This window comes from Antechinus flavipes, chromosome 6 (assembly GCF_016432865.1).
Source record: "Antechinus flavipes isolate AdamAnt ecotype Samford, QLD, Australia chromosome 6, AdamAnt_v2, whole genome shotgun sequence".
In the NCBI taxonomy this organism is placed as follows: Eukaryota; Metazoa; Chordata; class Mammalia; order Dasyuromorphia; family Dasyuridae; genus Antechinus; species Antechinus flavipes.
In genome coordinates, this window is record NC_067403.1 from 193,440,903 (window position 1) to 193,453,021 (window position 12,119).

At 41.2% G+C, this 12,119-nt stretch overlaps 1 protein-coding gene across 1 annotated transcript in view; it reads right to left on the reverse strand.

Annotated features, from left to right (window-relative positions):
* Nucleotides 1-11,492, reverse strand: part of MSANTD1 (Myb/SANT DNA binding domain containing 1) — a 34,408-nt gene extending 22,916 nt beyond the window's left edge. The window contains exon 1 of the mRNA XM_051964994.1: nt 11,060-11,492. Within this exon, the coding sequence (XP_051820954.1) occupies nt 11,060-11,313 (254 nt within the window). The 5' untranslated portion in view covers nt 11,314-11,492. The remainder of the gene's footprint in view (nt 1-11,059) is intronic.
* Nucleotides 11,493-12,119: the final 627 nt, after the last annotated feature.

Genomic DNA, 12,119 nt, shown 5'->3' on the forward strand with positions numbered 1-12,119 from the left:
GAGCTTTTATTCTATTAGGGGAAGTGCACAAAATAAAAACATGGTAACCATGATACACTTGCATTTATGGATCGGAAAAGACATCCTATATTAGATAAGGTTTAAACTGAGTCTTAAAAGAAACAACACATGCAAAGGAGAATTAGGAGGGCATCCCAGGAAGGTGCGACAGCCAATGGTAAGACACCAGAGATGGGAGGAAGAACCTAAAAGAGCTTCTCTCATTGGAGAGCCAAGACATAATATGATAGAAAAGGTGACTGACAAGATAAGTGTGCTAAGTATAGATGCTTTAGGAATCAGGAGAAAGGATAGATTTGGAGCTGTGGGACTGAGGAAAGAGTCTTATCAGACTTGGGACTTAAGCTGGACCTTGAAGGAGAAAAATTCTATGAATTCAGTAAAGTGGGAAAGCCTAGGGTGACAGCTCATCCTTTATGCAAATTAGAGAAATAATACTACAGAGAATACAGAACATACAGAGAAAACAGCTTAACAGAATTTTTTTTAGAAACCCCATAAAAGTCATGAATGATAAAAGGTTTGCATCAGAGTTCTTGCATTATTTACCACCAGATAATTAATCCTAAAGGGAATGTATCTTATGTTACATCACACTGGATATGTAATTATCTAAGTACATATTATGCTATATATGTAATAAATATGGAAGAAGCTTTAGTAGAAATTCATCCCTTATTATCCATAATTCTTATCATAATAGAAAGAAGCCTTGTGAATGTAAACAATGTAAGAAAACCATCTATTACTAATTATGCCTTGTTGAGCATCAGTTCACTTACATCAGGGAACAAAACCCTATGAATATAGTGAGCATGGGAAATCATTTGGGGGAATAAAGAGAATTTTATTTTCATCAGAGAATTTTACTTAGTGAAAAGGGCTCTTGTGAGTATAATGCATATAGGAAATATTCAGTTATCTCTTCCTTTGTTGAAAGTCAGAGACTGTTGATAAAGATTAAAGAAAAAGAAAGAAAGATTTCAAGAAGTGGGGAGAGACTGGGAAAACCATCTCAAAGATAATGAATAGAATAAGTAGAGAGAGAGAAATATAAATGGTATCTCAACTAAGTAGACTAATGGGGGATTCCATCTTAAGAGCTGACCATATTCTCACACATCAATGTTGTGATACAGCTCCCAGCCGATGGGACTCAGGATTCGACTTTTACCTAGCAGGATTCCTACACACTCGTTTTCTAGGTGAGGGAAATTTTTGCCAAGAGTAGTCCTGGGTCTTACATGAGGACCCCAGGAATCGAGAATACAGCTTAGATTTCTTAAATTATTAAATGTTGTCTCAATCTTCTTGAAACCAGATCCCACTCTTTCCAATGTATTTGAAAGTAGTGATAACAAAGAAAAGGGCTTTTTAATGCCTCTTCCCAAAGGGAAACTCTCTGGGGGCCAAATCTGTTATTGGAGGGGCTGAATTCCTTCCTTCTCAGGAAAGTATTTGGGAGGTTTCAGGGATGCTAGTTTACATCACCCTTGCCTCCAATCATACAGTTCTCTATGAGTCAGGACCTTGGAGATCACCCAATGCAGTCCACTCTTAGTATTCATCAATGTGAATGCATCCTGACTTCAAAAGAACTAGGTTTTCACTCTTGTGAGCACTCCTCATGCTCATTAGCAGAGAGTATATTGAGTTTCTTCAGACTATCAACTAGCCAAGTTTTGGATGACAACACATTACTTTATATAATGATAATACCAGCCCTGAGTTAGAAAAACAATGTAATCTAGAGACTTTTGTGCTGAAATTGAGTCCTATAAATAAAATTAGTTAATAGTGCCTGTAATATTACAGTTTGTGAAGTGATTAATTTGGGAGTGTGACTTGGAGTCTAAAGAACTTAATTCTACCACTTAAAATCTGTATAATCTTGGGCAAATTAATCTATCTCAGCCTCAGTGTTCTCATGTTTAAAATGGGGATAGCAATCCTATCCCTGCCTCCCTCAGAAGACTGTTGTAAGAAAAAAATTAATGCAATAATGGACACAAAAGCGCCCTGTAAGCTATTAAACACCGTATAAATCTGAAGTATTATTACCTAGTTGCTTGCCACAATGCAATGCATGTCGTAGGCATTTAATATCTGTTGAATGAATGAATAATGAATGCATGCCGTAGGCATTTAATATCTGTTGAATGAATAAATAATGAGTAATAACAAAGTCTACTAAGAAATTGAAAGGCATCTCAGCATGGACAGAAAGCTGACTATGGACTGAAGATGTGTTCCAAGATCCATCTCAGATGTAGACTGTCCAAATTATAAATTTCACAGCAGGTGTCAACCTGCAGTGTTCGAAGGAGTTTTCATACCAAAAGTTCTCTATAATAATGAAATTACACATGGTTCCAAAAACATCAAACACATCAAACAAAAACAAATTAGAGCAGCAATAAACTGACACCGATGTAATTACTGTCTATCTGTGAACTAGTGTCTAGGAAAACCATCTTGCTTTCAAACTCAGGATCAAGTCTATAATATAGCAAAAGATTGTTTTATCACATCAAGGGGAACAGAATTAAAGAATGCTTGTAAGAAAAGAATGTTACTCCAATTATCTTGATTTGATAGATTAGATAGTAGCATCGGTTAAAAATATAACTCTTAGTTAACTTTGGGAAACTAAGTTCTGAGAAAGTCAGAGGGAAGACAATTATTTAATTAAACACTAACTGGAAAGGGAACAGCTTTGTACAGAAGATAGCACTGGAGGTTGGGATTTGCAGCTTGTGTGCCCAGTTCTATGATCAACTCAACGTGCCACAAACCACTCCAACTCTGTCTGCTTCCTGACCGCTAAACAAGAATCCTTGCTCTTCTCTGCCTACTTCAAGAGTGCAATGAGTTAATTCAGCATACTTCTTTGAGTTAAAAAAACAAACAAACAAACAACAATGTCCACATTATTTAAAGAAAGGAAGAATATAATTAAAAGCAAACCATCTTTAAAACAGAACAATAAATCAAGAACTTGAGAAACCTTCAGTATCCTGACTCTGATGAGGACACCAAAGGTTGGTTTGTGGGAAGCTCCATTAAGGTTATTTTTATAAGTTGAAGATGCTCTCAAATAACATTCTTAATAATCTCGTGCATTGTAATTTATGAATTTATCTATACCTCTAGTGACATTCTTTCTGTTTCCAACAGCTTTTACCAATTCAAACTGACAACTGTTGGATCCATCCATCTCCTGTTAGGGTAGGTACAGTTCTTCCCCGCAGCCCTGCCCCACTGCCGGGCACAACCAAGGCTCAGGAAATGTCTGGTGCATGACTAAAGGGATGAATTCAGTGAGGTATCCTGGGAGAAGAACAGGATTTGGCTGCCAGACCCCTGGGCTCAATCCCTGAGCTTTCACAAATGACCACAGGCACTGGTTTCACCTTTCTGAGCCTTACTTTGCTCATCTGTAAAGTAAGAATTTGGAACAGATGCAACCAGGGCGCAAGCTCTAATTCCTATGATCCTTGAAGAAAAAAACAGCAGATTTACAGTGAGAGCAACTAGCTCTGTGTCATAACTCTGAGGCTTACTGGCTATATATTTTGGGTGTCACTTTCTTTGTGGGCTTTGGTTTTTCCATCTGAACATGAGAAAGTTGAACTAGATGCTACCCAAAGTCCTAAACAGTTCTACATGGATGGCAGCTAGGGGAAGGAAGAAAGGGAGAAAGGGAAGAAGAAAGGAAGGAAGAAAGGAAAGAAGTGTAATTAATGCTGGAGAAACTGAGCAAGACAGAGATTAGAGACCAATTCAATAGTTTATTAAATGGAGAGAAATATGGGACCAATGGATCCATGTTTGATCCCAGGGCTAGAGGAGACTATCAACTCAGAGTCTAGCCCAAGACTAAAAAAAAAGCTTTTTTATAGGATAACAAGAACAATGACATAATGGAGGTACCTAGGTGGGGATAACTTAATGGAGGGAGGTTACTGATATTCTAATGACATCTAAAATGGATAAACCTTTATCTTGTCAAACATTAAGAAGGAATGTCTATAACCTAAAGATATAAAACCTTTATCTCATCAAACATTAAGAGGGAAAAGTTATAACCTGAGGCAGAATAACTAAATAGGACAATTGGAGAAACTAGGTCACGACATTAAAAAGGGAACTTTGGCACAACAGAAGGAAGGAAGGGAAGAAGGGGAAGGAATGCCTAATATGTGCTAGATATTGTACTAAGTACTTTTTAAATATTATCCAATTTAATCCTCACAACTCAATGAAACAAGTGCTATTATTTAATTAAATAGATGAAAAGACTCAATTTAATTACATTAAATGGGGAAACTGAGGCAGACAGAGTTAAATGGCTTGGCCAAGATCACACATTTAGTGAGTAATTGAGGCTGAACTTGGACCCAGGTAACTCCAGATTTGTAACCCAGGATTGTAAAATCCCCAGTGAGATACCATTTGCAAAATGCTTCACAAACCTTAAAATGCATAAGTACTATTGTTATTATTTAGTCAGGACACATGATGAACACGAGGCCTGTGGCTCAGAGGGACAACATCCTGTTGATACAGCATCTTTGTAATTCTAGCAGGGAGTATGGTCTGTCCCCATTCACAATTGCCTAAGTAACCTTAAATGTTATGTATTCTTTAGAAACCTGCCTTCCCTTTGAAACAAAACAAAACAAAACAAAACAACCACAATTGTCAGCATGGAGCCCACCTGTCTAACAATGTCTGATTCTCCTCTTCTGATATCCCTATGTTTAGTTAGTACCATATTTGTTTGATATTTCCACTTTCCTTCAGGAATGGAAACAGAATTTCTCCCTTGAGGATTTTGAAAAAAGCTTTCAGAATAAATAATGAATAACCTCACTCAGACACCAATCACAGGCTAGAGAAAGAGAGAGGGAGAAAGCAAGGACAGTACTTAAGTTGTATGTCTCCAATGAATTATTGAATCTGAAAAGGGAAAGCCGGTAAAATATTCAAATTTCGCTTTCAGCAGCTGTCTTTTGCACTTAGCCACCATTCCTTGAAAAACTGAAGGTCAAAGATTGCAGTTGCTTTAATTTCATAAAATTTTGGTGAAAAGTGGCACCAGGCATCAGGGTTTAATTGCAATTGTATGCAGCCATGAACAGCTGAAAAAATAAGTCAGACTTTAGCCTTTTTTCCACTCAAATCATGAGATGGTGGTTCAGATTTAACATTCATTAACATTAATTGACTTTAATTCCTTCAAAAATGGAACAGCTGCATCCTGTTTGAGGGACCTTTTTCTGGTTCTGTTGGGGGAAGGGAGAGAAAAATTTGCATATTCCCTTAGAGCCCATGGTTATTTGACTGATTCCTTTTGATGTTCTAAAAAAGATAAAATAAAATCACTGAGCTATTTAAGTTTGAAAACTGGCTCCTCAGTAAGCCTGGTAATTCTCCTAGCATTTTAAGATGACATGGGGTATTATTATCTGGATCTGATGGCCCAGGAAAGTTAGATCCTCCGGCACATGCGTGACAGTCAGATTTGAAAGGTGACCTATAATTTTTCTGTGTAAATGAACTATAGCCACTAAGTTGTCTGAGTTAAACACGGTAGGTATGCAGATAAAGTCCATAAGCTCAGAAAGATAAAAGAGACTAGCATGGTAAAAAGAGAACTAAATTTAGAATAATAAAATCTAGGTTCAAATCATGTTTCTACTTCTCATATGACTAATCCAAAATCCTCATTTTACAGATGAAGAAATTGAGTCCCAAGGTCACAAGGGTGGGGAATCAGAGGGAAAATCTGATTTTCATTCCTTGGTTTCAGAATCGGTGTTCTTTTCATGAAGCAGGAGACTTGTGTCATTAATATTATCAATAACAATTAATAATAAATAAAAATTATTAATCAAAATAAATAATAATTTCAGATCTTAAGCCTTGTATTTCTTGTTTATGTGCTTCTATCCCTGAGAAAGCTCATCAGTTAAAGGGAATAGCGTCTATCCTTACTCCTAAATCCAACCACTGACCTCCCTTTTTTATAGTTAGCTAGGAGGGTCAGCTCCACACATTTGATAATAGAGGACCCCTACTTCCTCTCTGTATTTCTCAGCAATCAGGGAGGGATCTGTAATTTCTGCATTAGCAAAAGTCTAATGTCTGGATCAAGGGAGGTGATCAGACCATGGTCACAGTGGCAAGGCAGATGGCAAGATGCCCATACTTGGTAGCCTCTGGTGTCTCATTGGGCATTGGAGGAGAGCCTGAAGCATAATCTGAGGCTGGCTAGAAATAGTGAATTGAGGTGAATTTTCACTTGATCTCTCATCAATCTGGGTAGAGTCTCAAAGTTGAGTGGACTAACCAGTTCATCTAGATTTTATTAAATTATTTGACAGAATCTTTCTTGCTACTCTTGTGAACCAGATGGAATGATATAGAGAACACTTATAATTAAAAGAATGTGAAACTGGTTGAATGGCCAGACCCAGTAGTTGTTAATGATTAGATATCAATTCGAAAGGTCTATATAATGGAGTGTTCCAATGATCTGTCCTTGGTGTTTTGTGCCATTTTTATTAGTGACTTTAATAAAAACAAAGATAGACTACTTATCAAATTTGCAGAGGTCAAAAAATTAAGTTGCACCTAAGCCATTAGATTAGTAGCACATTAGTCATTAGTTAAAAAGACTTATGGAATACATCACTGAGTTGAATTGAATAAGAAAAAGTGGAAATAAATGTTAAGTTTTATATATGGGTTGAAAATTTGAATTTATAGATACAAGATGGAGAAGAAGTGACTAGATTGCACTTTCTCCAAAAATGATTTTAGTGTATTAGTGGGACGTATGAATCAACACTATAATATGGCAGTCAAAGAAATCAACAATATCTCAGGCTTTGTTAAGAGAAGCAGAATATTGAGGACTGACTTATTAAAAGTCCCTCTTTAACAGTGGTCAAAACAATCTAACCACTACTCTGGGCTAATCCTATCTGGAATATTCTGTTCAATCCTAAGAGCTACATATTAGGAATTATAATTATGATTAATAGGAAATGATTAGGAAAGGATAATGATAAACTAATGAAAAATCTGGAAAATCAAGCTTAATAAGGATCACTTGAGGGAACAGGGAATATTCCACCAGGAGAAGAGAAGACTTGGTAAATAGAGGGGATATTTAGAGCTGCCTTCAAATATCTGAAGAATCATGTTCTATTGGCCCAAAGGTAAAGAGTAAGGAATAGGATATGGGTGTGGGGTTTGCTGTTACTATTGTTTGGTTTTCGTTTTTTTGAGGCAATTGGGGTTGTGACTCACCCAGAGTCACACAGCTGGTAAGTATGTAAGGTCACATTTGAACTCAGGTCCTCCTGTCTCCAGGGCTGGTACTCTATCCACTGCAATCTTGCTGCTCCAGACACAGGTTCTTAACTTGGGATTTGTGAAATTTTAAAAAAGATTTGTATACCCTAATTTCAGAATAAGTGATTGCTTTGTAATTTTTTCTATTTTATTTTATCCACTTAAAAGCATTATTCTGAGAAGAAGACTGCCAAAGAGGTCCAAAGCAAAAAATTCTAGCCAACAGAAGTAACAACACAGCAGATTTGAACTTCTTAACAGTAAGAGTTATCAAGGAGGAGACTCATGGTATGCCGAGTTCCCCCTCATAAGACGTGAACCACAAAGGATGCTATCTGAGATCTCTATTAAATCTGATGTTCTATAATTCTCACGCCTTCCTCTACTCCTTTTTCTTAGGATGATGACTCTTTTTTTAGCATCAAGGACACAACACAATGACCAAAACAGGAATGATATAAAGTCCAAGGCTAGACCAAAATCCAGCGCTAACAATACAAGACTTTGATTTTCTCCCCTGTAAAATTGAGCACTTATTATATTAGATGCCCTCCAAAGTCCTGGCTAGTTCTGACACTCTATAATGCTTCCGCTTGTTTGGGAACTGACAAATTATTGCACATTTTGAGGTCAGGAAACCAGCTCCATCACCCAGGAGCCAGTCACTTAACCACTCTGATCTCAGTTTCCTCATCTGTAAAAGGAAAGATAATAGCTGTATTGTCTATCTCCCGCGTTAATAATGGAAGCACTTGGGAGACCTTAAATTGGTACAAAAATGTGAGTCATCATCATCGTTACTTTTCATGATAAAGAAAGGCTGGGTCCCATCTCAAAAGCTATTTGTCGGCCTACGCAACATGAAGACTTCCAGTCCTGCAGCAGTCTCGAGATGCAGGCGAGCTAACGGGCCGTGTAACTTCCCTTCTGTGGCATCGCCATGGCGGGCAAAGCCAGGACCCACACAAGTCAGCAGGGCAGGGCACTGAAGCATTACCAGCTGAGGACATTTGATTTAAGAATCTCGGTCTGCACTGGGGAAGCTGCTCTCGAGAGCAGCCCCCTTCCTATTCCTTTTCCCTTCTTCTTCTGCCCAATTGCTCATCGATCTGCCAAGGTCCAAGGCATCTGCCTCCGCCCTGGGGAGTGCCCTCCTTTGGCAATCACGGTCTATGCCATTCATTTGGCTTAAAAAGGAGACAGTAAGGGCATTTCCCTGCCAAGAGTCCCTGAACAAGTCACCCAAAATCTGATTTCAGTCTTCTCGTGTAGAAATTGAGTGGATTATTCCATCTCTAAGATCATAAAAAATGACAGATTTAGAGGTAGAATGGTCACTGCATTCAACCTCCTTATTTCCTCGGAGAAAACTGAGACTCAGCAAAATTAAAGTTCACCCACATAGCGGGTGTCTGCGGTGGGAGTCGGATCTTCCTCTTTCCAGCTGTCCCCCCACTGCCTCTATTCAGAGCTAAATCCCATGAGGAAGCTACGAACCTTTATCTGGTCAACCTGGTAGAGCGACTCTATGAAAGGAGAAGCTTCTTGAGGGCAAGAAGTGTGTTCCCTTCTTCTATCCCTAGCTGGCCAAGAAGTAGAACCAGGGAATTGTAGAGATGAAGGAATCTTAGAGAGTTCTTAGTTTCTCTACAATCGGATTGAGCTGAACTGGACAAAGATGGTTTTGGGGAGGCTGGAGGAGAGGGAGAGAAGGTTCTCTTAACTTAGCGGGCTTGGAAAAAACACCAAATTAAGCCCTGTTTTCTAAAATGATTGTTTTAAATGTGAGAATAAGGGAAGGAAGAGAGAAACAACTTTCAAATGTGAAAATCAAAAGGCACAAACGGAGTTGTAAATGACCTTGGAGATGAGCATAGCTGGCTTGAAGATCTCTAGTGAAGAGCACCTCCAGGGGTGACCTGTTCTACATCTGGGTAACTGGAGAAGAAGTGTTTACTTAAACCCACCTTAACTCTGGGGTTTTGCCCATTTCTCCCCTTTTCCCTCCCAGGAGGAGTAAGACGATGTAAGCCTTCTCCCCACATCTGCTCCTTCAGATCCTTAAGGGCTATCATGTTACCATCCATTTCTTGACCTCCCAGGATTCCCTTCCTGAGGCTAAACAGACCAGAGAGAGTGAAAGGATGCTCCTGCTCGTGCTGAATCCGATGGTGATGGCTTCCAAGGCCCACCAGCCTTGGCTCACACAGCTAACAAGTGCAAGAGCCAGACCTTCCATCTCCTGCCTAATCCAGGGCTCTTTCCAAGCTTTTACAACTGCCGTGACATGAAAAAAAAATTCTGATTAGCCCCAAGATTATATTTTTAATTAAATTCACAAAACCCTTAGCATTCACTGTGTAGATCCTACAGAAGCCAGAGATGTGGTCCTAGTCTTGGGGGCCCAAGCGTGGGCTGCCTGTGAGGGCTGGCCACGGGGTGGGAGAGTGAGATCCGGGGATCATCACCCTTGACTCATGCTTTGTCCCCGTCCTATTTCCAGCACAAGAAGGGGACAATCCCACATCATTCCTCTTCTGCCTCTAGGATTGCCCTCCAGAGTGTTCCAGCCACTCAATTTGGTTCCCAAGGCGGCTCTGCTCCTTCACACCCGCGTGACACGGACAGCCTTCTGACCTTCACTTTACTCCTCTGCGAAGTAAGAGAGTTAAATGAGAGCGTCCAAAGCTCCCTCCCAGACTGAGGAGCCTTCCCCTCCTCGGGGTCAGAGGGAGAGAAACCTGTAATAAGTGGGGACACACTAGAGTAGGGGAAAAGAAACAGCGGGAACTAAAAATCCTGTTTTCCTCTTCCCTTCTCTTTCCTTTCCCCTTAGTCAGGAGTGGGAGCCGACAGGGCTGAAAATAGAAAGCTAACCGTCAGTATTTCTCGATGATAATGGTTTTTATTACTGTCACTATTAATAAATTAATAAATCCCTGAACAGTTCTTCCCTCTCAGAGAATAAAATAGCCGGGAGCAGGGGACGATTTTAATGCACAAATTGTAGGTTTCCTCCGAAGTTGCAAACATTTCATCTCTAGACTTTGAATCCCTGAAATCCTCTCAAATCAACTTTGCTTTCTGGTGGAAGCAGTATCAGCTCGTTTGTCCCGCCTCCCTCCCCCAAATGTTGCTACCCTTCCCCCATCCTTTGGGGAGCAGCAGCCACAATGCTGCGATTCCTCCTCCGTCCCCTACCTCTGCAGAGAGCCCGGTGCTTTGGCCGGGGCTGCTTTTAATCAGGATCCAGCCTGTCACTCAGGAGGGAGGCATCCGATTTTCCCCAGCCCTGCAAATCAGAGCCCCTCAGCCGGCCCAGATCCAATCAAGGGCTGGGATGGAGAACTGGAACTTTTCCTCATCTCCGCCTCCCCCTCCTCCCCCCCACCCCCAGCCCTCTCATCCTTATCCCAGGAAAGCCAGGCCTTTTTTTTCTAACTCAGACTGAGGCTTCCAGTCCCACCGACGAGGAGCCTCGAACTCAGAGCCCAACAACTTGTTGTGGAGTTGCTGCCCGAGGAGACGGGAGGAGCACACCTGCCCGTGGGCGCTGTGCATGCGGCCCTCCCGGGCCCCTTCCCGGCCTGCCCCTGGGCCAGCCCCTGTCCCCTGCTGCCCGGGCTCGGGCCAGGGAGGCGTCCCAAAGGCAGAACAAAGGGCTGCGGCTTACCTGTACTGGAATGTCATGTTGGTGATTTTGATCTTAATCTCTTCTCCGTGACGGTGCTCCCCAGTCATCTCAAAGAGTTTATTAGCCATTTTCTCATAAACTTTGGCATTCCGCTTAGTTTGTTTCAATTCATCAAAAAATTCTTCCCAGACCAGCATTAAGCCTCTCATCTCTGCGTCCGTCCAGTTTCTGGCCCTCCTGTGTTTCTCAGTCTGAGGAGAAACAACATAACTAGGGATTTCTGCTGCGGCCATGGCTGATTGACCTAAAAGGGTTTTTAAAAGAGCACACTTAATAGAGGCAGAATTTTTAGCCCAGGTTTGGGTCGTGCACGACGTCGCGAAGTGGGCAAAGCATTTGAATGACAACAGCCCATGTGAAACCTTTTTGCAACAGCTTGAAGCTTGAGTGCACAAAATGGGGCCTACATCTGACAGGCAGGAATTTAGTTAAAAGCTTTTAAACAGGGAAACGTCATTTTGATGTCACGTTTCCATAGCAACAGAGCAACTGCATAAGCTACAACAACAAAAACCTTTTAACTGAAAGCCAAAGAATCAGGACAGAGTTGACGGGCCATCAATATTAAAGCTTTTAAACACTTTAAAAAGGTTTAACCAAAAAAAGATCCGTGTAGCCTTTGGAGAAGCTACTTTTAAGTGTCGACTTCTTTTTTCACTCCTCTTCCCTTTCAGGCTCATGGTCTCCTCCTCGGGGGTCAGGAGCTCCTGCCAGGGCTTTTAAGTTGTTTCTTGACAGACTCTCCAGGAGGCAAAGGATGAGCCCAGGAACAAGCACACGTCCCAAACGCACGCACATGCCCTTCCACGCGGATCGGTTAGACCCGAAAAGCCCTCCCCATCCCTCACGGAGGGAAAAGAGGCGTCTCGCCGCGACTTAGAGGGGAAAGGAAATGGGAGCCTCGTTAGGGCAGCCCGGGGTCTGGTCCCAGCTCTACCACTAACCGCTCGGAGGTTTCCCTCCACGGCTTACGCAGTTTACTGAAAAATCAGGGGTTCCCCATTAGCCGGTGGCCAGGGCAGCCCCCCAGTCCCGAGCC